The following is a 25,375-nucleotide window of genomic DNA, read 5'->3' as shown; positions in this document are numbered from 1 at the left end:
AGGGTCATTGAGTCAGGACTCATGGTAAGGAATTTCGGTGTCATTTATTGGAAAAATTCCCGTATCTGGATAGGCAGAAATGAGTTCTTTTCCAAATGTAATTTCCTTTAGGTAAGTTTTTCTCGAAGCCACCTTTGTTCTCTTTCCTTACTCGTCTCTCTGGGTGTGTGTCCACACTAGGATCGATCTGCTGGGCGCTGGAGGAGAGCCACACACGTCCCCGTCTGCCCCGGACTTTAGAGGAAGCCTTCGCACCACCCCCTGAGGAGTTGTCTGAGAACCAGGTAGCTTAGATCACGTGTGAGTGTGAGAGAGCAAGCGTTACACAGTTGTAGTTAAGGACGCCATTTCATTGTTAATTTTGTATTTTTCAGTTTGTGACATATTGACAAAAGTAGGCCTTGGAATCATGTTGCCTGCTTTCGAATTCAGTCTCTGCCTTTGTGATCTTAGCAGTTACTTTAAAATGAAATTAAAAATGCCTCGATCGTGTTTTCTGAAATTTAGTGCTTATTATTTTAAATATGGTGGGAGGTCTTACAGATGAACTTTGTCCCTATTCTCAGACCTGGTGTTGGTTTTTCCTCCTGTTACACCCGAGGAATGTAAATATTTTGTTTACTTCGGAACAAAGAAACGAAGCTCTCAGTCTGAACATCGGTGTCCGTATCTCACTTCTGCGTTTTGATCAGCTGATGAAAGTGTAGGGGGGAAAGTAGGGGTCCAGTCGGAGTAACCAGGGGAACTGTGACCTGAGTGACAGACAGATGGGGCAAGGGGCTGCTGGGGGCCTTGCAGGCGTCAGGATCCAGGGACAGGGGAGCCAGCCTCAGTCCTTCAGCAAAGAGGGGAAAAAGAAATGTAAAGAGAGGGAGTGGGGCTGTCAGGGCTGCGGTCCCAGTGCTGCCTGGCTGCAGTGTCAGGACGTTAGGGCGCTAATTTTCTCTAAATTGTCTTTTCGATGCCGTTGATTTTTTTTTTTTAAAGATTTATTTATTTATGCATGCAAGAGCTGGGGTACAGGCCAGAGATGTAGAGGCGGGGGGTGGGGGTGGTTGAGAGGATCCACCACAGACAGAGTGGGGAACAGAACAGACAGTCTGAAACACACTGCTGAGGGGAGCAGCGGGCGAGTCAGGAGAGGTCTGCTGCGCCATGTGGGTAGCTCCCTGGCTGGCTGGGGATCAAACTCGTGTTGCAGAGACTGTGGATTGCTTCATAGCGCTGTGCTTAACCTCTTGCGCCGCTAGGGAGGCCCTGATGCCATTGATTTCAAATGGCCTGTTTCTTATTCCACCAAGAAAAAAATTTATCATTTAGACTGATACAGTGCCTCCTTATCTCTTAAGAGTTTATACTTTATGCTGATGGGAAGCTTGTAGATTTGAACCTTCATTGTTACTACATAACTCTCACATGAAAGGGAAACAGGAGTGAAGCAGGTGTGTTAGAACTTCATGGCAGGGACTGCCACTCCTCTCTGCACTCTTGGTCTCTGTGTCCCACATCTGTCCTCCTCTGGGCCCTGATAAGCTTTGGTGATGGGCATTTCTTTGAAAGGGGTAAGGGTCTTGGAGTCGAGTTGACAAAGCCACACAGGACTAGCCTGCTCTTGACTGTCTGGTGGGGACTGTTGCTGAGTGTGGCTGAGCCACTGTCCCTAAACACTGCTTCTCAGGGCTGCTGCTGTCCCCTCTGGGCTTTCCTTCCAAGCTGCTGACACTGGTTGGCCAATTTTCATGGCTTTGATTTTTGCTTATGAGCAGGCAATGAAGGTTATGTCACAACTGCTTCTTGAATGAAGAGAGTTGTAAGATGCCACTGATTACAAGAGGCACCCCCACTTCAGAGATGAATGTCTCCTCACTTAATATGAAAACAAAGAAGTCATGAAGCAGTGAGAAAGGGTCCTGGCTTTACCACAGGCTCTAAGGGGAATAACTGACGGCTCACCCGGCTAGCAGACAGGAATCCTCGGCTGCCAAAGGCTGTAAAGCTTGAAAGGGCCTTTAGGTGGTTGGCCTATAAAATGTAAGATTCCAAAGCAGCAGTACAGAAACTGGTAAATTTGAAGAGTTCACATTTAACAAATTAATGCTTTTAGTATATACAATAAAAAGTATAGTTATCTTTTTCACAATTACAAGGTTTATTTAAAAAATGTTAATTCATGGTAATCTGCTGCCTGGTAGGGTCTGGAGATGAGACTGGAGTTCAGAGCTACCCGTGAATGTTGTCTCGGTCTTTAATCCCGCTTGAGAGAGTGTCTATAGTTTAATGCGAGGCCTGGGGTTAAACAGTGCACCACACCCTGTGTGGGTCCCGTCTGCGATAATTTATATGCAGGGTTTAACTTGGAGCTCAGAGCTCTTTGGAACCTTCCAGGGCGGTAAAGCCCTGATTTCAAGATGCAGAAATGAGGGTCAGATCCTCTTTTACTCATTAAAAACAGGGCTCATTTTCTTTGGGTAACATAGTAACGCATTTTTGTCTGCCAAGTCTTTGAGAAAAAATATATATAGATGTATATATGTACACACAAAATGGCATTGATGAGGGGTTCTACCAGGTGTCCCCTTGAGTGAAATTTATCTGGCCAGAAGTTCTCGTCCAGCTTCAGATGTTTGTTACAGTCTCTTCTTACCTCAGCCTTGGGTTTTTATTCTGAGTTAGGGGTGACCAAGGATTTTAACGCTTTGGAGTCCTCATGGGCTGCTGAATAACTTAGGTTTAAATTGCTCCTCTAATTATTGATTGATTGGAGATATGAAAAAGTTTCATTATGAGAGAGACTCGTAATAGGTACTGACTTCCAAACCTGTGTTATGAATCTGATGGTCTAGATTGTCAATGTATTTAAAGTCTTTCAAAAATATTTTCGCGGTGCTGATCTTGATATCAGTTAACTTATTGTTGTCGATGCCATTTAAATAATTTTGTTTCATATCTTTAAGTTTAATACTGGTAATGAGATGACGCTACCATCACTGAAGGAAATTTATCATAAAAAACAAAGGGAAAACAAGCAGTTCCCTGAGAGGAACCTCACTTCTGCTTCCAGCCCAAATCATCCGCCAGAGGTAAAGTTGTCAGCACTGCTCAGTGACATGAAGGCGCTCGTGACTCTAACTTTTACCTTCAGCTTTACTCCCCCAGCAGATCTTAAGCCTACTCGCTTATAAGCCAGCAGAACGAGATCTGAGTTGAGAGGGAACCTTCCCGTTGTTCATCTCACTTCCAGGTTCTGACTCTGGACCCAACGATCCACATGAAGCCACAGCAGCGGGGGGTGGGGACTCAGCCCCCAGACTTCGGGGATGCCCTCGACGCTAGGACAGCCTTCTCGCCAGACTCTGTTCTAGAACCCAGCATGTCTAGCCACTCTGATATAGACTCATTTTCACAAGCAAGTAACATCACTTCTCAGTTACCTGGATTCCCAAAATATCCTTCAAATTCAAAAGCTTCGCCAGTGGACTCCTGGAAAACTCTTGGCTTCCAAAACGGAAGCAGGACCAGTTCCCCTTTGCTTCCGCGTGCACCATCACTGGTAGCGACACCTCGGTCAACACCGTGGAGGAGGGAGACACTGTCATGGTAACTGCAGCCTCGGTCGGTCAGTCCCAGCTTCCAGGTACAGCCAACAGTGCCCCAGAATGCGTTTCATTGACTTCCCTGGAAGATCCTGTCATAATGTCTAAGTATGTATTTCAGTGACTGGCTTGTAATGTTAATAGATTTTCTGTGATGTCTACTTAAATGATGAAAATGATTATTAATGAACTCAGTAATGTAGAAAATCTTAAATTAAAAATAGCTATAGATAGAGCACCTAAAAGTTATGTCTTTTTTTTCATTTTACTATTGTCAACTTTCGTATTAATATATTTTCTGTGGGTGTGCAAAGGAAAAACCGTATATTTTTGCTTTTGAGAATGGTTGTGTTCTCGGTTTCTCTTATGGGGCAGGGTGTGGACATGTATTTTCCTAATGATATTTTTCACTCTTGCCAACAGGATTAGACAGAACCTCAAGGAGAAGCATGCTCGGCACATAGCAGATCTTCGTGCTTATTACGAATCAGAAATAAATAGTTTGAAACAGAAACTAGAGGCAAAAGAAATTTCTGCAGTTGAAGAGTGGAAGAAAACCAATCAAATTCTGGTGGACAGGTAAACCTTGCAATTTCCCTGTAAAATATGTCTCTCTCTCCTTGGGTGTGGCTTTTCCCCCACGGTACTGCATATGGTGACCCAGGACACTTTGAAGACATGCTTTGTATTTGAAAATTTTAGCACAGAAATGGGTTTACCTGAGCAAATCTTCTGATGATTTGAACCAGTGCCTCCTACGAAACTGATAACTGACAGGAGGCCATTTGTCTTGTGTGAACAAAACACGTTGAGCAGATTTTGCACATGCAGAGCCGTGTCCTGTGGGAGGATTGGTACTGGTTAGGGGTTCCCTGAAGTGCTATGGCTGATGTCCTGGGGTGGTCCTCAGCCTTAATATCCAGACGTGCATATCTCTGAAAATAACTGCCGTTCCCACAAACCTGTTTAAACAACCAGGAGACTTGACACTGGAGAGACTCACTTAGCTCATTGGAGCTTTCACTGGTATTTGTAATAGAGTATTTGCGACATACTTTACCTTTTCTTTTTGCTTGTGAGGGTTGTAGCTATATTTATTGCTCCGGAACCTAAAACAGAAAAATCTAAAACATGAAACTTTGTGGGTTTTTTTTTAAATATATATATATATATATATAGAAAGAGCAGGTTTATTAGGGAAAGGGACAAGTTTGCTGAGAGAGGCCTGCATGGTTGCAGACGGGCGGCATTGAGGAGAGTGGCCTCCACTGAGGGAGGTCAGTGAAGAGAAGTCCCAGCAGGTATAGGTCACGGGCAGGCAGGAGGCTGCTGCCCTGCAGAGGGAGTGAGTGGGTGAAAAGAAGCACCTGCATAGTCACAGGTGGGCAGTGGGAGAGCTGCCCCGAGCCTGTGCAGAGACTGCACTGATACAGTCCTTTTCTCTTTGGGAGGGCTCACTCCTCTGTGGAGTGGCTGCTTGTTGCTGATGTTGGGTAACAGGTAACACTAGAAAGGGACCAGAGATTCCAGGGTGGGCCCAATCTCCTTATCTTTACCCTTAGGCCTGTGCTCTACTTCCTATAGCAGTCTGATCCTGCTTGGGTCTCCTGCCTTGTGATAAGGCACTGGTGCCTGAGGGTCACGACCTCTGCAGCTGGGTTAATGGTCATAAAACATGAAACTTTGTAAGCACACATCCCATTAACCTTGAGGGCAATGCTGTCAGTTCTCATCTTTTTTTGTTTTTTAAATTTTTTTAAGTTTTTTTTTTTTTTTTAAGATTTATTTGTTTATTTATACAAGTACTGGGTACAGTCAGAGACACGGGAGGGCGAGAGAATTCACCAGAGTCAGAGTGGAGAGTAGAACAGGCAGAATGAAGAAGTACACTGCTAAGGGGAGCAGCGGGCGGCAGGAGAGGTCTGCGCGCCATGTGGGACCCTCACCCGTCGGCCGGGGATGGAACTGGTGCTGCAGAAGCTGCGGGCAGCTTCGCAACCCAGCGCTCAACTGCTGCGCCACTGGGGAGGCCCTTAAGTTTTTTTTTTTTTTAAGATTTTATTTATTTATACAAGAACTGGGGTACAGGCCAGAGATGCAGGGGGGTGAGAGGATCCACCAGAGACAGTGGGGAATAGAACAGGCAGACTGACCGAAGTATACTGCTTAGGGGAGCGGCAGGCGAGACAGGAGAGGTCTGCTGAGTCATGTGTGTCTCTCCCTGCCCGACCAGGGAATCCAATTCATGCAGCAGAGGCTGCAGATTGCTTCATGGAGCGGGGCTTAACCGGAGACCCGGTTTTTCAAATTTTTATAAATTTTTTTTCTTAGCTTGTAGATTATCTTTCTATAGTTACTGTTCCCCCACATGCCACCCCACTCTCTGTGTCTCCCTCCCTTACCTCTCCCACTCTTCCCTTGATGCAAGCTGTGGATTGATGTTCAGCCCAGGCCTCGTCTTTTCTGGGAACCTTGTCCCTTTCCTGGGCGAGGACCTGGACTGGCTGTCCGCTGAAATGGCATCCCGAGACTTAGCTAACATTGGAGTACTTGTTTCTATAATACTTTTAAGGGAAGGGACTTTAGATTCTTTTTGTTTTTTTTTTTTTAAGATTGATTTATTTATTTATACAACCCGGGTACAGGCCAGATGCATGGGAGGGTGAGAGGACTCACTAGAGACAGCGGGGAACAGAACAGGCAGACTGACGAAACACACTGATGAGGGGAGCAGCGGGCACGACAGGAGAGGTCTGCCGCGCCATGTGGGACCCTCGCCGGCGGCCGGGGATTGAACCAGCGCTGCAGAGGCTGCGGACAGCTTCACAGCGCAGTGCTCAACCGTGTGCACCACCAGGGGAGACCCAGGGACTTTAAATTCTTACTTGCTTAGTTTCGATCTATGGTTTTAGATGTGGCCAGTTGGACAGTGCTCTTAATGAAGCTACTAGTCGTGTGAGAACTCTTGAAAATAAGAATAACTTACTGGAGATAGAAGTGGTAAGTAAGTACTCTGTTTTTTTGCTGTTGTTCTAATGACTTAATGTTAAAATTTTTAAAGTAAAATTTAAGGATTTAAACCTAAATTTTAGAGACAAATGATAGCTTTGCTGTAGTATTGGTTGTATTTTGTTTTCTCTTCAGGATATCTTACTGCTCAGTAGGTCATATTTGGAGTACTTCTGGCTTCATATGATCTTACAAAGTGTTACCCTTTAAAAATTTCATTTTTAGTTGGATTAATTTGCATAGCATATAACTCACCCTTTTAAAGTTACAATCCCTTAGCTTCGTTGTATTCAGAAGGTTTTGGCCATCACCACAATCAGTTTTAGAACATTTTTCTCATTCAGAAACCCACCTGGACCTTTCGGCTCAGCCCCACCCCACCCCGACCCTCCGCCGCCCCCAGCAGCCGCCTCTCTGTTTTCTGTCTTTGGGTTTGCAGCTGTGGACATTTTGTGTCCTTGCAGTCCCGCGGCATGTGGCCTTGTGGGCTGGCTTCTCCCAGGCAGCACCGCATCGAGGCTCATCCTGTGGCCTCAGGGGTCAGGGCATCTCAGGCTGGGTCGCTCTGTGAGGGCAGATGTCATTTCACCCGCACAGCCGTTAGGGCGGACATGTGGGTGTCTGGGCTGTTGTGAATCTAATAGTGCTGTGAGCGCCTAGGTACCAGATTTCATGTGGACCATGTCTTCCATTTCCTGGGTGTATTGCTAAGAGTACGTTAACTTTGAACTACTTTTTTCATTGGTTACCCAGTTTTATTATTCTACCGATGATCTTATAAACAAGGTCTTGGTGGAAAATTCCAGTTATGTTCATCATATTGTCTTTAATAATGTTTGGTTATCTTTTTTCTAAGCTGCAAACTTGGTAAAGGCGGGGACTTGCCTTTCTTGCTTACCTTATTTTCCTAGCACCCTTGTATCTGGAACCAACTGGATATACAAGGAATAATTGTAGATGCAGGGGAACTAATGTGTTACATTAGTTGTATCTTAGCTACTGAATATTAACATACTGAATATTAACATAGGGAAAGATAATAATCTTTTTCCTTCCTAAATGTTAATCTTGATTACAGTCATTTCCCTACTGCTTCCCATGGCTGCTTTTTCCTCATTAAAGTCACCTACATGGTACCTCAAACTGGTTTTCTGCTGACTTCTGACAGTCTCATGGGGCTGCTTTTCTAGTAGATGGATCCTTTTTAAGTCTCAGTCCCAGGACATGACAACACACTAAGTTTATTGATTTCCATTGATATATTTTGCATTATTATCTGGCTTTTAGTAAAATGTTTTGATGCTTACAATTTGGAAGCTACTTTTGAAGTATCTTTCTTCATTAAAAAATGTATTATCCTTTTCTCTACTTTGTAGAGTGATTTCAGAGAACGCTTCAGTGCAGCCACCAGTGCCTCCAAAATTTTGCAGGAACGAATTGAGGAAATGAGAACAAGTAATAAAGAAAAAGACAACACCATCCTTCGACTGAAATCTAGACTGCAGGATTTGGAAGATGCTTTTGAGAATGCTTACAAGCTCTCAGATGACAAAGAGGCTAGACTAAAACAGGAAAACAAAATGTTTCAGGATGTAAGTGACAAATAACAGTAACTGAATGGCGCTGTTGGTGAAGGTCACTTTAGATACTGAACCCTGACATGCTTTTCTGACTTTATCCAAGTTTATTTTTGTGGCTTTGCAGAACTGCAGATCCTCCTGAAGGAGTCAGTTGGGTCTTACCTTGAAGCAGGAAGTTGGTGCTTACAGAGCTTGGTGTCGCTCTGCTGTTTTGTAGGTCAGCTTCTGCATGCTTCTTAGATCAATAGCTCTGTGTCTGGCAGAGGAAAATGTACCAGATTTAGAATAGGTTTGATTGAATTTTTTTCACTTTGATTTAATTTTAGTTAAAGGATGAGTTTGTATAACATCAAAATCCAATTAGGCTTCAGGCTGCACATTCTTTTCTAAGTTTTTATACTATCCTGTGCTTTGTCACAGTGCAAAAAAATACTCTGAAAATTTTGGTCTTTGAAATATCTTTCCTGATAACTTGAGATTTTGTTCTTAGTGCTTTGAGTTTTTAAATTTATTTTCATGAAGGCAATAATATGTGAATGGTTTAATAGTCAAATCTCAAAGGAAAGACTTTTTGGTTGTGTCAGGAGTGGTGCTATATTTGGATGGCATTAGCGTGACTCTAACTGTCCCTGCTTGGCTCACCTTTGCTGGTGGTGTGACTCATTTACGTGAGGACATGTGTTTGAAACTTATGTCTGTCATTTTGATAAAATATGAGACATACGGAGAGTTTTCAAAATTGTATAAAGAATTTCCATACACCCTAGATTCCAAAGGTCAGCATTTTACATTATGTGGTTTATTATTCTGTCCACATATAGTTAGAGGCTTGTTTCTAAACTGAGTCAGTTGGAAATATAATGCACCTTTATCTCTAAATGCATCAGGGTGTGTTTCCTAAAAACAAGGAGAGGCTTTTATATAACTGCAGCAAAATTAGAAAGTTAGCACTAACATGGTAGTCTTATTTAACTTACATACTTTATTCAGTATTTGCAAATGATCTTGCTGGTGTTCCTGTGCCAAGGACACACACTTGTCCAGGACCCAGTGCAGTGTGCACATCCCATCCAGTCACTATAGCTCTGACCCCCTAGAATCTGGAGCAGGCCCTCCTCTTGTCTTGACTTTGTAACTTGACGCTGAGGATAGTACACTATTCTACAGAACTCTGCTTTCTAATGTGCTTGACCTTTGATTTTGATTTGGAGTCTTTTTCATGTTGAGTTTACTTTGCAAGTGTGGTGGGCGCATGTGCAGAGAGACGGAGCCGCTTGCCCAGCATGGCCCTCGTGTCCCGGTCATCCTCGCTCACGGCAGCAGTGGGCTGAGGCGCCTGCCCTGCCCTGGAGCCTCCAGATGGGAACACATGGGGGTTTGGTTTTCCTAAAGGAGATTCTCCCAGCGTCACCGTCAGCTGTGAGAAGAGGGGAGCCGAGATGCTCTCTGGTCATTTTCTCTCTGCTCTCCACTCCCTCCCTCTATTCCCTCCCTTCTGTGTCTCTGCGTGCTGTGGCCTGGCTGCCTGACCCTCCGAGTGGTCGAGGAGGGGTTCTTGAGCCGACATGCTATTTGAGGAATTGCAGCCAGTCCCCTGGGTCAGCCCTGGACCTCCCCCTCTACCACCACCGCACCCAGTCTTCAAGTTCTAAGCCTCCCAGGGGTGGAAGATGTCCTGCCAGGGCCTGGAATGTGGCCACCTGTGGGGTCCATGCTTGCTCTGGGAGCTTAGTGGACTCTCGGGACGGGGGAGAAACCCCGTAGTGGCACAGCCTCATGTGTGTGCTTACAAGGGGATTGCCTGATTGTGCCCGGCTTTGCAGGCTGAAGCTTTGCTCTGCAGGACCAGCTTAGCAGAAAGCAGTAGTGGCAACCCAAAGAGCCATGCAAATAAATGTCAATCTTTTATTATTTATTTATTCTTTTAAATGGTAGAATTTTTTTTTTTTTTTTTTTTTTTAAGATTTATTTATTAATGCATATAAGAACTGGGGTATAGGCCAGATGTGCAGGAGAGTGAGAGGATTCACCAGAGACAGGGCATGGAACAGAACAGGCAGACTGATGAAATACACTGCTGAGGGGAGCAGCAGGCGAGACAGGAGAGGTCTGCCTCACCATGTGGGATTCTTGCAGGCCAGCAGGGATCGAACCCGCGCTGCAGAGGCTGTGGACAGCTTCACAGTGCAGCACTTAACCACCTGCGCCACCAGGGAGGCCCCAAATGTCAATCTTTTTTATTTACTTATTTATTTTAATATTCTTTTTTTTTTAAGATTTATTTATTTATTTGTTTGTTTGCTTGTTTGTTTATTTATACAAACACTGGGTACAGTCAGAAGCGCAGGAGGGTGAGAGAATTCACCAGAGCCAGAGCGGGGAGCAGAGCAGGCAGAAGGACCGAAGTACACTGCTGAGGGGAGCAGCGGGCGGCAGGAGAGGTCTGCGCGCCATGTGGGACCCTCTTCCGGTGGCCGGGGAGCAGCCGGGGATCGAACGGGCGCTTCAGAGGCTGCGGGCAGCTTCGCAACCCAGCGCTCAACCGCTGCGCCACCGGGGAGGCCCTCAATCTTTTTAAAACACTGCTTACTTCAAGGGTACTGACTCAGGTTTCAAGTTGTTGTTTGTTTGTTTTTCAAGATTTATTTATTTATTTATACAAGCAAATGGGTACAGTCAGAATCGCGGGAGAGTGAGAGAATTCACCAGAGCCAGAGCAGGGAACAGTACAGGCAGACTGATGAAACACACTGCTGAGGGGAGCAGCAGGTCTCTTGCGCCATGTGGGACCCTCGCCAGCGGCTGGGGATCGAACTGGTGCTGCAGAGGCTGCGGGCAGCTTCGCAGCCCAGTACTCAACCACTGTGCCACCAGGGGAGGCCCTCAAGTTGTTTTTATTGTACTTTGAAATGAATCACAGAAGATTGCAAAAGACATCCTGTACCGCCTACCTGGCGGCCCGGGTGTGCACAGCCTGTGGGCTCTGTCCTTCGCTCTGTTCGTACAGACACGTGTTTTCTCTTGGACTTGACGAGTAAGCTGTGGGTGTGCCCTTTCACCCACACTCTGGTTTGCGTTGTCTAAGAACAGGGCTTCTCATAGGTCATCACACAGCCCCATGACGCTGACCCTCAGGCTGTCATCCAGCCAGCCCCTGCCCCCAGGTGCAGGCCTCTGATGTCATCACCTTTGTTCTACAGTGGCGGGTTGGCCGTGCTCTTTTATAACATTAGTATTTTGGAAATACATGGGCAGTTGTTATATGTGGACCATCCCTTGGTTGCCTTTACAGTGTTTGATTCTGTCTCCCTGTAGCTCCTGGGAGAGTATGAGTCCCTCGGGAAAGAACATGAAAGAGTCAAGGTAAGGGCTCCTCGCTCCTGTTCTGAGTCTTATGGCGCTGGGCTGGCAGTCGAGAGGCTGGCCCTGCCCCCTCCTTTCTGTCTTTACTTTGTCCCTTCTGGCTGTTACTTCACCTGTCTGCCCGTGCAACTCGCAAGTTAGCTGGATTTGCTAATTCCTATAAAAGCTATTTATGGAATGGCTATTGCCTTTTAGATGAGGCGAGGTGAGATCTTTAGAAGAGCGTAAGATACCAAATAGGTGGAATAATTATCTGTATTATTTAAGCATAACGTTCTTAAAATATTAGCTTTCTGTGAGGTGTTTGATTTTATTGACTATGTCTGGATTCCTGATTAAAGCTCTGTTTGGGAGCTACATATTTTTTTTTTTTTTTTTTTTTTTTTTAAATAGAGGCATGCTTTATTTATTTGTTTGCTGGTTTGTTTGTTTGTTTTGTTTATACATGCACTGGGTACAGTCAGAAGCGCGGGAGGGTGAGAGAATTCACCAGAGCCAGAGCGGGGAGCAGAGCAGGCAGAAGGACCAAGGTACACTGCTGTAGGGGAGCAGCGGGCAGCAGGAGAGGTCTGCACGCCATGTGGGACCCTCCTCCGGTGGCCGGGGAGCAGCCGGGGATCGAACCGGCGCCACAGAGGCCGCGGGCAGCTTCTCAACCCAGCGCTCAACCGCTGCGCCACCGGGGAGGCCCTGGGAGCTACATATTTTAATCCGGTGACCTCTCGTGGAAATGTCGTGAGTGGGATCCACGCTTTTCCATTGCAGAAGACGCAATGATCCCCAGGGACGAGTGCGAGGCTGCCTGGCTACATGAGTGCCTCTGCTGAGGGGTTGGCCATTTTCCTGAGGCTTCAGTCAGTGGCCAAGTCCTGATCCTCAGTTCTAATTCAGCGGAGTCCGCTGTCACTTTGGGCTGTTTCTGGTCGGGGAGGTGTGGCGGCACACCTGCTGCAGTGCTGTTTGTAGGAACCAGCGTCTTCTGTGCTCGCCCCTCGGCTCACCATTGGCTCTGTCTGGAGGCCGCCTCACGGAGCAGCTTCAGGGCTTGCTTTGTGACTCTGTGGTGTAGCCTGTGGTTGTTTGGTGTGATGCACTGGAAAATAAAAGGAATGCATCTTAATGTTCACCTCCAGTTATCTGAGCCTTTCCTTTATTTTTGTAGGATACATTGAACACAACTGAGAACAAACTCCTTGATGCTCACACTCAGATCTCCGACTTGAAAAGGTGAGCCAAGGGGCTGCGCTCAAGAGCAGGTGGCAGAGGTGACTGTGTTGGCAGGAAAAGAACGTTTGTCTTGAGGATTTCTAAGCACTCTGAGGTTAAGTTTTATCTTAGTTTTCCTCTGACACTGAAACAGTTTGATTTTTAGCCAAAGATCTTCAAATGATCAGGTTGTATTTCTTGTGTCTGAGAGATGTCCATTTCCCGTGTGTTAGGTATTTCCCAGCACCGGTAGGAACTAAATAACACTAAGTCGTTGGAAGTGATTTTAAGCCGCCCGCTAGCTCCCTGGCCGGTGCAGCAAGCAGCATCCATGCCTGCGCAGGTCCACGTGGGGACTCTGGGCAGAGCCACGAGGACATGGGCCCCGTGGCAAATGCTTAACGCCTGATTGGCTTTGGCGCACATCTTTGTATTTGTGGATGATAATGTCCTTGTGGGATTTTACTGCATCTTCAGGGCTTCCCAGAGGGGAGAAAGGAAGGCTGATGAGCTGTCCCATCTGCCCAGGTCTTTCTTGGTACACTAGTTCTGGCGATGGTTCCCTTATCAGACTGGGACAAAGCACCAGCCTTCTTAGAGCTGTTCTTTCTCAAACCTTCCTTGCAACAGCGTAGGTAAGAATTTGAATTTAAAAGATGAGATGAGGTCATAGCAGATTTTAAAAAAGCAGAAAGATGCCAAGAGCGCCTTGAAACAATCACTTGGCCACAGTGCTCAGTTTTTGTAAATAAACTTGAACACGACACCAATTAGATGATCTGCCCACAGGTTGAGAACTGTTCTAGAGTAGTTTAGCCTTTGCAGCTTTTAGAAAGTTCTTCTTAACAGCTGTTTTGGGAAGTCAAACCTGCTTTCTCTCTCGTAAAAGTGTCACCTTCAGGAGTGCGTGACCCCCCACTAGAGTCAGACGTCTCGCAGTTGTGATTTACATTAATACTTGAAAGTGTGTTTCCCTTAAATTTGTGCCCTGTGTCAGACCCACACAGTCCTACTTGGCACCCCCAGCCTCTGCTGCCCCTTGGGTTAGTCTGGATTGCTCCTTTGCGGGGTTGGGTGCATCTGCCTTTCTGCTGTTCCTGTTTGTGTTCCTCTCTGTCAGGTTTAATGGTAGCGGTATTTTAATGGAAGCGGTTTAAAGGAAAGGGGTATTTTATTTCCCCTTTTCTAGAAGGGTTGTTTAAGTAATTTGTAGTTGAGTTATATTATAAATCTGTTGACAATGTATTTAATTTATCCTATTGCTTCCAAATTAGAACAATTTCAAAACTTGAAGCTCAGGTCAAGCAAGTAGAGCATGAGAATATGTTAAGTCTTCGTCATGATTCTAGAACTCCCATGAGACCCTCACGTGCCAAGTAAGTTATTTTGTTTAATCTCTGTCAAGCTAAAAATAGGTGTACCCTTTTATTGAACTTAAAAACTCATCTCATCTGTCTAAATCATAAGAAAGTAAGGGTTAGAACTTAGCCATTATAGAACTTAGGATGTAAAAATGTCTGGTTACTAGATACTATAAAAGCTTCTGTACGGAAACATTTGCCAAAATGAGGAAAAGGCAGAATCAGATAGAAATAAGGTGACTTGGGGTGTTTTTGTTTTATTTTGTTTTTAAAGATTTATTTATGCTGGGGTGCAGGCCAGAGGTGTGTGTGGGGGATTGGTGAAAGGATTCACCAGAGACAGAGTGGGGAGCAGAACAGCCGGATCCACTGAAATACACTGCTGAGGGGAGCAGTGGGGAGACAGGAGAGGTCTGCTGTGCCATGTGGGTAGCTCCTTGCCACGATCAAACTCATGCTGCAGTGGCTGTAGATAGCTTCGTAGTGCTGAGACTTTAACCCCTGCATCACCAGGGAGGCCCTAAATTATAAATTTTAGATGATTTATAATTTAATAGTCGGACTCGTCACCAAGAGGTGAGCTGTGTGTTAAGGTGCCCAGGAGGGAGGTGTGGAGGGAAGGGATGTTGCAGACAGACAAACTAACCCTTCCAAGCCCTGGGGGAGAGAAGAGCTTACTCAGCTTTCTGTTTGAGGGGTGGGAAGGGGGTGAGTGGGGCCTGGATATGCCTGGCACGGCGAAAGCAGCCCCAGATGGAAGCACAGACCCAGCTTTTCGAGCTGATTTCATGCTGAGTTCTTTGGGAAGCCTTTAAAGGGCTTTATATAATAAAACGTCATCTGATGTTTACTTTTTAAATGTTCCAAGAGTTGAAGATGGGAAGGAAAAGAGAAACAGAAACTCGGCAGGTGACTGCAGTGCTGGGAAAGAGCTGCGCTGGCTGGGTGTTTACACAAGTGGACAAACGGGAAGGATTTAAGAGAGGCTCCGGAGACAGAGTCCACAGAACATGGAGTGACGATGGGCAGGGGAGGGAAGAGGTGGCGGGAGCGGACCCTGGGAGGGACCAGAGCTTCCACAAGAGGCATTTGCATTTAAGATTCATGTGACTCCCAAGTGGAAATCATTCAGATGATTATAAATTTGCTTTCAGAACTCAGAGTAAGGTGTTAGGTTGGAGCTGCACATTTTTCAGTTGTCTCTAGATAATGGTATAAGCTGTGCGGTGGCTGGGAGTGAAGTGTGTGTGGTGAGAGGTGGCCTGGGGTGTTGGTGAAGGGAGAGCTGTGGGGTAGATGGCGGGAGGCGGGCCGGTTGGGGAGTTCCCTGAAGAACGAGGGAGACGCGTGACTGTCTGTGGGTTGGCATGTCCACGCTTTGTGGAACATCTTCGCATCACACTCTGCAGCTGCAGCCCTCGACCACTCAGCCTGCTCCTGTCTCTGCGAGGCCCGTGGGCAAAGGATGGTCTCTACAGCGAAAATCAAAGGATAATGTTTCGTGACACATAAAAAAGAATGTGTGCGTATTTCAGCGTCCATGTGAAGAATATCTCATTGGGACACACCCAAGCGTATTCACTTACGCATCCCCTGCACTGTGTAGCAAAGCTGAGGACTTCTCAACAGATGCTGTCTGATACATGGATCCTGAAATACTCACGTCTGGCTCTTTACAGAAAACCTTTGTCGACCCCCGAACTAGACTGTTTATGTTCTTTTTTTTTTTTTTTTAATAGAGGCATGTTTATTTATTTATTTGTTTGTTTTTATACATGCACTGGGTACAGTCAGAAGCGCGGGAGGGTGAGAGAATTCACCAGAGCCAGAGCGGGGAGCAGAGCAGGCAGAAGGACCGAAGTACACTGCTGAGGGGAGCAGCGGGCGGCAGGAGAGGTCTGAGCGCCATGTGGGACCCTCGTCTGGTGGCCGGGGAGCAGCCGGGGATCGAGCCAGCGCCGCAGAGTCCGCGGGCAGCTTCGCAACCCAGCGCTCAACCGCTGCGCCACGGGGAGGCCCTGTTTATGTTCTTAAGAACATAAATTGGAACAACAAAAGACTAGTTGCAGAAGAAATAGCACGTTGTTTAGTTTGACGGCAGCACCTACAGATAGGTCTCCACAACTGCATGTGATATGTATCTGAAAACACCTTAAAGTCTGCCTGCACACGCAGACTGCCTTCAGATGCAGGTTGCTTTTGGGAGGAATGAGGATCAGGGAGGTACAGAGAGTTTCAGATGTGCCTATAGTGATCTCTTCTTTAAGAGTCTAGTGTGTATTGTGTGTGTGTGTGTGTGTGTGTGTGTGTGCGTGCGTGCGTACACATACAGCAGAGAACCAAGCTTTGTAGAGCAGATGGCCAGTGCCTGGGATTGTCTGTCTGTCCATGTGTACTGGGACTATTTTATATTTCTTGCCTGAGTGGGATTGGCGATGCCCAGTGGGACTGAAGATGTGTGCACCCCAAAGTCCCGGTTCTGGTTGTAGATTGTTGCCTGAGGAAAGTTCTTACGCTACTGGTTTTAGCATCGGAGAAAAGTTATGTGTTACAAACTAAACATCCACGAGAGGAGAAGGCTTAGTGGCCCGGGGCGTGCTCACACCCGAGGTGAGGTGGCTGCACGTGTTGGCGTGGGTGGTTCTCAAGCCTCACTTAGTGGAGAAGGCAGCAGTGGAGGAGTCAGTGCACTGCGCCCTCTGTGTAGTTTAAAAAAGCCAGGCCTGTGTAACTTATGTAGTACATTTACAAACATGTTCTAGATTGGTGTATTGGTTAAAGCTGGATTTGGGTGAGTGGTCGTTACAGTGTTCTTTGAGATCAGCTGAGAATATTTGAAGTATCTCCCATTTAAAAATTGAGGACGAGAGGAAAGGAGTGGCTGGGAGTGGAAGTGAAAATAGATAAAGGAGGCAGCTAAAAAAGCTTGGCTGGGAGAGGGAACAGGGTGCCAGGGACTCTGGCCTCATCGTTTCTGTTTCCTCTCTAACGTGGGAGCCACTGCTCCCCGTGAGGGTCCGGACTGGGGGTGCTTTGAGGAGAGTGGAGGGTGCGAGATGGTGGCTGATCACAGAAGCGGTGTGGGGTGTGCTGAACTGGGGACAGACACTGCAGTAACGCCCCTCTGCATAGTGGGGACCCTGCTTTCAGCAAAGCTCGACCAGGGCCTTCACCGCAGGAGAGGACGCGCGGGGAGAGGTGGGACACAGAAAAGGTGAGGCCACAGTGGAGGTGAGGTCCCAGGGCTGTGGTGATGCCCAGCGGGTGAGTAGGAGCATCTGCGGGGGAGGGGTCCCTAGTGAGACCAGGTGCAGTGCATATTCTCTGAAGAGGAATCATGTCACTGGAGAGCCGTGTGGACTTTGAAGCTGCCCAGATGTGGGTGGGGAGGGGGTGCAAAAAAGGAGACAAGTTCTGAGGTCCAGTGAGCTACCCGTTAGTGTTGAACTTTAGATGAACTTTCATAAGAACATTCTAGACCTGCACTGTTCAAACCAGTAGTGCCAAATAGCCACATGTGGCTATTTAAATTAATTAGCATTAAATGATGTTTTGAAATTGGCTTTCAGTCTCCCCAGCCGCATTTCCAGTCCTCAGCAGTGACTCGAGTGTGGCCTGAGAGAGTTCTGTTTGCACAGAACATTCTATTGGACAACACTGGCCTGGAGAGGTAGGGGGACACGCTTGCCTCAGCCCTGAGCTGCTGGAGGGTGTCAGGACAAGCAGGTGGCACTGGACACCTGGGGGCTCTCAGAGCCCTGGGTGGGGACTACCTGGTCTTGTCTGACAGTCAGGAGTGTTCAGGAGTCACCGAAACCTAAAATAACAGTTCAGTCAAATCTTAAAACTGTACAACATAGGGCCTCCCCAAGCGGCACAGGCGGTTGAGCACAGCGCTGTGAAGCTGTCCGCAGCCCCTGTAGCGCGGGTTCGATCCTGGCCGGCTGGTGAGAAACCCACACGGCGCAGCAGACCTCTCCTGTTCTCCCCTCTGCTCCCCTCAGTAGTGTACTTCAGTCAGTCCGCCTATTCTGCTCCCCACTCTGTCTCTGGTGAATCCTCTTACCCTCCTGTGCCTCTGGTCTGTACCCTGGTTCTTGTATGCACGAATAAATAAATCTTTAAAAAAAACCAAACTGTACAACAGCTTGAGTCGCTAGAGGAAGAGTGTTTCGAGCATGCAGATTTAGGACTCTGTGTAGGTGACCGTTGAGAGCAGGTTGTCTGCACGTGCACTCGCTGGGCCGGGCTAAGTGCGCCTCTCCCCACACAGCACGCTGGCTACCGCGGATGTCGGCCGGCGCAAGTGGCTGATCCCGGGGGCGGAGTACTCCATCTTCACCGGCCAGCCCTTGCACCCCCAGGAGGGCAGAATGGACCACCAGCTGGAGGAGCCCTGTATTCCTGGGTAAGAAAATTTTGTCACAGGCCATATTTAGAAACTCTGCTGTTCTCTTAAGGATTTCAGCTGCCTCTCGGTGTTCAGGAAAGTCTGCAGAGCCATCTTGTTTCTCTGAGGACTTCGTCGTGAAGCATCTGATCTTCACTTGACGGTGGCCTCGGGCTGGTGGTTGAGACAGGGCGTTGACCCTCCTGCTCCCCTTAGCCGGGCCGGAGCCTCTGTCTCTCCACCCGCCGTGGCAGCAGACCCTGTGTGTTCCGGGGCAGGCACTGGCGTGGGCAAGGTTTCCCATTCACACCCTGATGCCCGTACACGGGGGCTTGGTTTGGGTTGCCTTAACAGTCCCTGTGGACAGGCGCCTGAGAAAGCAGGTGTGTGGACCCCCTCCTGGAGTCTGCGTGCACCCACTCAGGGCTGCCCAGGGTGGGTTTTGGTGAGGCCCCTTTGCCCCATGATGGCCTAGCCGTGTCCTCACGTGGCTTCCCTGGAGTCCCCTCCCATGGTGAGGATCCCCCCTGTGGTCGTCTGGTGACCCTCAGGCCCGCCCCCAGCACCACACCAGGACTCGGGTCTCGGCGTGTGTGCAGGGGACAGATAGGCGGGCCCTAGCGTGTGTCTTAACAATTACTATTTAAGGTCCCGTTCTCCTCCGGAAAAGGATTCTCCATCTGCAGTTTCACCAGCAAGCTTATTGATAAAGAAACAGAGAGAGACTTCAGACACACCAATCATGAGAGCTTTAAAAGAATTTAATGAAGAAAAAATATTTAAAAACTGGGGCACGCAGACAGAGAAAGAGAGCACTTCCCACAGTACGTATTTTACTCTCTGTGCGTAGGTCTGGATTTTACATTCTGCTGTCTCCACTTCCATTACCTTCTTTAAAATGAAATTCCTCGGGCCTCCCTGGTGGGGCAGCGGTTGAGCGCTGGGTTGTGAAGCTGCCCGCAGCCTCTGCAGCTCCAGTTCGATCCCTGGCTGCTCCCCGGCCACCGGAGGAGGGTCCCGCATGGCGCGCAGACCTCCCCTGCCGCCCGCTGCTCCCCTCAGCAGTGTACTTCGGTCCTTCTGCCTGCTCTGCTCCCCGTCTGGCTCTGGTGAATTCTCTCACCCTCCGCGCTTCTGACTGTACCCAGTGCTTGTATAAATAAATAAATAAATAAATAAGCAAATGAATAAATCTTTAAAAAAAAACTGAATACCTTAAAAAAAAAAATAAAATGAAATTCCTCAAATAATGAAATACAAAGCTAATTTTTCTGTTGTATCAACCCTGCTTTGTAGGTAATTGAATTTCTGGGGTAATTTATCACAATCACGGCATAACGTGTACCTTTCATACAAAACAAATCATATATTACGTTCTGATCATTAAAAATATGTGGCATTCTTAAGGAAATTTTAAAAATTTGGACCTCCATTTGTCCTGCACACATCACAAAGTCCTGAAGACATCGCTCTCCCTAATGAGACATCACATTTCCTCCTCGTTCTTTCTTCTTGGCGCCTGACCCTCCCCGCCCGCCCCCTTTCCCGGGTCAAGAAGTATCTTTAATACTGTCTTTCCCAGGTGCAGGGCTCAGCGTCTCCCGTCCTGTGTCTGGTGTTGGCACGGGTGGGCCTGCAGTGCATCGTGGACGCCCTCCGCTGTGCGTCTCCAACATGGCGTCTCCTACTAAATAAATTAGCGACCTGTTTTCTAAAAATAAACTCTCTTGAAAAATTACCTTGAATGTCAGTTGTAAACAGGGAACCAGAATGATTTAATTATAGTCTCCCACATTTTTCTTCATAAGCATTTGTATCATTATAATGTGGTGCATTTGCAAATAATCATTGCAACCTAGACAGAAGACTCGCCAGCTTCATGTAGCCATCTGTTAATAAAGGCAGATAATCGAAGTCGGGTTGCTGTTTGATTTCTTTTTTTAAGATTTAATTTTTACATAGAGGAACTGGGGTGCAGGCCAGAGGTGCGGAGGATGAGAGGACTCACCAGAGACAGAGTGGGGAGCAGAACAGGTGGATCTACTGAAATACATTGCTGAGGGGAGCAGCGGTTGAGACCGGAGAGGTCTGCTGCTCATGTGGGTCACCTCTGTGGCTGGGATCGAACTTGCGCTGCAGTGGCTCCGATAGCTTCATAGTGCTGAGACTTAACTCCTGTGCCACCAGGGAGGCCCTATTGTTTGATTTTTGAAATAATTTTAATTTTTCAAATTTGTTTACAGAATTAGCACATCTCCGGCAAACTGAAACTTCAATCAGTGCAAGTCGGTCCCCCGAGAAATATGCCCAACAGAGGCCAAAGAGACTTAATTCCGCCTCGCAGAGGTCGTCCTCCCTACCACCTTCAAACCGGAAACCCAGCACCCCAAGTAAGATTTCCTTGTCTTCATCTCGGGACTCAAAGGCTGTCGATCCAGACTCCCCTCCAGTGTTTTCCTGTTCCTCCTGCCTGGCACCCCGTATGCCCAGGCGGCCCCCCAGATGTGGTCTTCTCGTGCTGACCTTGTCTGCGGGGACGTGAGAACTCCTACCGGAGACTCCGCGCCGCTTTCTGAGGGAGATAGATTTGTGTCCGGCAGGTGGTTTTGCCCCTAATAGCGCTTTCTGGTTGTTGAGACTGTAGAGAGCTCCTAAGGAGGCTTACACGAGCCCAACCATGGTGCTGCTGCTGCGCGTGCCTGCCTGACGCCCCTTGGCGCCAGTGGCCTGTCTGCAGCCGGTCACTGGCAGACGTCGACTGAGTCTGCTCTGGGCTTCGTGTCTCGTGTTCCCACGGCTGGGGGGTCGGGAGCTATCGTGTTGGCGGAACCTCTCCAGGGCACCTGTGTTCCCTCTTATTTCCAGTCGACTTCTAAAATCCTGAAAAACCAGTTTTGAGCTGGAGTGCAGAAACTGCTTCTGGTGCACTGGTGGTGGGCAGTGGCTCCCTCTTGATGCTAGGGCTAGGAATCCTTTCTGTTTTGTATAATCTTTTCTGTCTTTCAAAAAGTTTAGCAATGAAATTGTATTCCTTTTAAAGTTAAAGAAGTACTGAAAAAGTGTGTCTGCCAACATAGCGTAAATTACATGGAAGGAAAAGAATATTTCCTCTTCATTTTCTTCTGTAGCGAAAAGAGAGATTATGTTAACACCAGTGACTGTGGCTTATAGTCCAAAGCGATCCCCTAAAGAAAATTTGTCCCCAGGATTTAGTCATCTGCTTAGCAAAAACGAGAACAGTCCTGTTCGGTAAGTCTCTACAATTATAGAATAAAATAAATATATATATTAATGACTTTTAAAATGTCAATTTAGGCTTCTAGCTAGCACTAGTGTTTTAGTTGCCAGTGGCTCTTGTAGATGAATTAAATCATTTAAATGATTGGTATACTAAGAGCAGACAGTATTATATAAATACATATGTGAAAATAGTTTTTAACCAATGTAAACTGACTACTACTAAATTTCAATACTGCCTTCAAATCCCTCCAGCCTTTGGATGTAGAATGATAATTCTTTGTTTTCCTGAAAAGACTTCTGACACAGGGGCATTTCTGAGCCATTTGTGCAGGGTAGCAGCGGGCTGCCTGCTGTGGCCTGGTCGGGGCTGAGCTGGATGTCTCTTCCTAGGGATGGGGGCGGGGGGTTATCCCTGAAGCACTCTGAGCCTCAGATTCCTCCTCTGTCAATGGGGATGAGACCTGCCCTGCTTATTTCCCAAGGTCATGATAAAAAAAGTCAAATGACGTCACGAATGAGTAGATGCTCTTAGGCTCCGGTATGGAGCTGTAACTTGGTGCTGGAAAATGAAAATAACATTTCCGTTTTAGACGAGTGTGTTATTACCAGCTTTCTTTTTACAAAATGTGTAAATATGTGAGTTAACTGGGTGCCAGCTCATATTTCTAGTAGAGGTAGGGAAAATCAGTCAACATTTTCTTCTCACAAGTAACTTGCTTCATTCAATAGATTTGATATACTTTTGGATGATTTAGATACTGTTCCTGTGACTCCATCACAACGTACCAACCCAAGAAAGCAACTCCAGTTTCTTCCTCTAGCTGACTTGGAAGGTATCTTTTTCTAAAACATTATCAATTATGGGTTTAGTCACTTCGTGAGTTTCAAGGTTCTAAATGTTGCAATGTCCTGCGCTTAGCAAATATTTTTCTACCCAGGGGCCTTTGACAGTGAGCCCTCGGGTGTGCACACGGCACGTCAGCGGTGGCCTGGCGTGGAATAGTGGGGACGCGGGGTCCAGGGGCGTTGCTGTCACTGCCAGGGCCTCGCTGTTCACCTTGTTTCTCTCCTTCTATATTCTAGAATTTATATGCAACTGGGGCTTTGGGTAATTTTTTCTTTTTTATCATTTATGTTGTAAGTTTGTAGCAGAGTTTGTGTGAAATCAGTTGGGTAGGGCCTCAAATGTTGATCCTCTAGTGTTTGTGTATGTCTGTTCCATGTGTTTTGGTTTTTAAACTTTTTTATCTCTGTAAGTTTCAAGTTCATTAAATTTACAGAACAGTGGCTTCCGCTCATTTGGGGGAGCTGTGCAGGTTGTCAGACTGAGGGCAGGGCTCTCGGAGCTCCTGTGGAGAAAATAGGACAGTTACATCTCTTTTCATGACCTTTTTTGATCATTTAGCCACCATTTCCAGAGTGTGACGTTGGGTGACATTTAGTATTGTGTGCGATCTGCTGCAAAAATTGATAGAGAAGAAAGCAATCTCTTTTATTTCTTGACAGAAAAACAATATTCAGAAAAAGCTGCCATCGTCCATGTGGATCACGGCTGTTTCCCCGAAGTGCCGCTGGGCGGGGTGAAGGCGGCGTCTGCGCGCTCAGCCTGGGAGAGGAGCAAGCCGGACAGCTGCGAGCCGTGCAGGCCTGAGGCGGCGGCTCACGGTGTTGACTTTGAATATACAGCGAAAATTAGGACCCTTGCTGAAACAGAGCGCTTTTTTGACGAACTTACAAAAGAAAAAGATCAGGTAAAAGCAGCAAAAATTTAATGTTTTTCTGACCTCAACGTTCATGTCTGAGGACCAGTGAGGAGGAGCTGAGTCAGACACGACCGGGAAGTGAGCGTGTGAGTGGGGCTGTCCTCGGCCCCTACTGCGACGGGGGCCTTGGGCGGAGGTAGAGCCGGCAAGACACGAGGCGGAAGCCGTGTCTTCCACTCTGCGACAGACCTCTCGGCCAGCAATTGGAATTCTGTATTCTTATTTAGACGTTTTTTTTTTGTGTGTTGACAGATCGAGGCAGCGCTGAGTCGAATGCCTTCTGCTGGAGGACGCGTCACTCTGCAGATGAGATTAAATCAGGTGAAGTGTCGTAGCCTGGGACTGCTGTAAATGCTGCTGCTGGTCAGCACCCCCCAGGCCCGGGAGGATTTTTCAAATTGGGTTTTGTGGGCACACTGAAGCTGTGGGTCAGACTTTGCCTTTACAGGAAAATGTTTAGAACCACATGCTGGCTTTCAGGAATAAAAACTGATATCATCCTTCAAGAACCAGGTGTTCTTGGCCATTGTGTTTTCAAGAAACTAAGCTGTGCGCTAGTGACAGTACGCCTTTTATGAGACTGCTAAGGTGATGCTTGCAGACTAAACCTCCTTGTTTGTGTCTGCATTTCCCTCCTGTCTGTAATTTATTTCTGAACCCTATCCCACTGAGTAAACAGTAAAACTGTCGCACTTTGCGGTTGGGAGATGTGGATGTGAGAGCAGAGCTGGAGTGTTTCTTATAGTTGCTTTTCAAAGCGAATTAAAATGCATGAACATTTAAAATCTGCTCTTTTGTAACATTTTGGACATAATAGCAGCAAGGACATATCTCATAATTGCATGCTTTGATTTTCGTGCCTTTATAGGATAAGATCCTTTTCACGTTGATCTGTAATAACAGAAGAACTGAAAGACACAGAGAAAACAGCAGAGAGCAGAGGTGTTTTTCTAGCACTCATGTCCTCAGCTTACCATGTCTTTTCTTGTTCTGAAAGTTTTTATTCAGCAATTTGTGAAACTACTCTACTTGAAACACTTCTTAATATAATTTCTAGAAAGGTGGAAGGAAACTGGCTGCTGCTCTGAATCAACTAGAGTATCTGTTTAATATATTTTTATATGATCATTATATCTCTTAAAATAAGACAGGGCATTAGTTTCTGTTCATATATGTCAAAGCTATTTTATTTAGTCCAAAAGAAGAAAAATGGCAGAAAAAGGAGCTGAGGATACCTACATACAATTCATATACAAAAAAGTAAAATTGGGGGGGCCTCCCTGGTGGCGCAAGGATTAAAGACAGTGCTGTCAAGCTATCGCCAGCCACTGCAGCGGAAGTTTGATCCCTGGCCAGGGAGCAACCCATATGACGCAGCAGACCTCTCTCCTGTCTCACTTGCTGCTCCCCTCAGCAGTGTATTTCAGTAGATCTGCCTGCTCTGTTCCCTACCCTGTCTCTGGTGAATCTTCTCACCACCACCCCCGCCCCCCCCCCGCCCCCCCTCCCCCGTACCTCTGTCTCACACCCCAGTTCTTATATGCATAAATAAATCTTAAAAAAAAAAAAAAGAAAGTAAAATTGGGCCAAAAAAAATAAAACATATTTAACCTCACCAATGAAAAGCAAAAGAAAAGTTCCAGGCTCATGGCAGAAGCTGTCAGGAAGCCGTGTACCGCACCCAGCCCAGGGCCCTGCCTTTCCTGGGCCCTAGAGTTTCTGCTTCTGAGAGTGAGTCTTAAAGCAACACTTACATGTGCAGATGTGCTTAAGATGATTCATTGTATTATTTATGATACCCAAAATTAGAAAGAACCTACATTTATACTAAAATATTGGTAAATATGGTGCATCTGCTGAAATACTGCTC

The 25,375-nt window shown here is 46.8% G+C and overlaps 1 protein-coding gene across 1 annotated transcript in view; it reads left to right on the top strand.

The window, feature by feature from the left end:
* Positions 1–25,375, top strand: part of MPHOSPH9 (M-phase phosphoprotein 9) — a 48,168-nt gene that overhangs the window by 17,425 nt on the left and 5,368 nt on the right. Inside the window, 17 exon segments of the mRNA XM_054695401.1 lie at positions 181–284; positions 2,955–3,080; positions 3,242–3,521; positions 3,524–3,701; positions 4,017–4,172; positions 6,506–6,593; positions 7,979–8,194; positions 11,498–11,545; positions 12,708–12,772; positions 14,026–14,127; positions 18,386–18,520; positions 19,151–19,326; positions 20,746–20,892; positions 21,631–21,751; positions 22,472–22,575; positions 23,249–23,493; positions 23,758–23,826. Coding sequence (XP_054551376.1) covers positions 181–284; positions 2,955–3,080; positions 3,242–3,521; positions 3,524–3,701; positions 4,017–4,172; positions 6,506–6,593; positions 7,979–8,194; positions 11,498–11,545; positions 12,708–12,772; positions 14,026–14,127; positions 18,386–18,520; positions 19,151–19,326; positions 20,746–20,892; positions 21,631–21,751; positions 22,472–22,575; positions 23,249–23,493; positions 23,758–23,826 — 2,360 coding nt within the window.

This window comes from Talpa occidentalis, unplaced genomic scaffold, assembly GCF_014898055.3.
Source record: "Talpa occidentalis isolate TD23 unplaced genomic scaffold, MPIMG_talOcc4v2.1 talOcc4.14, whole genome shotgun sequence".
In the NCBI taxonomy this organism is placed as follows: domain Eukaryota; kingdom Metazoa; phylum Chordata; class Mammalia; order Eulipotyphla; family Talpidae; genus Talpa; species Talpa occidentalis.
Note: the sequence above shows the minus strand (reverse complement) of the source record. Positions and strands in the feature narration are given on the sequence as shown.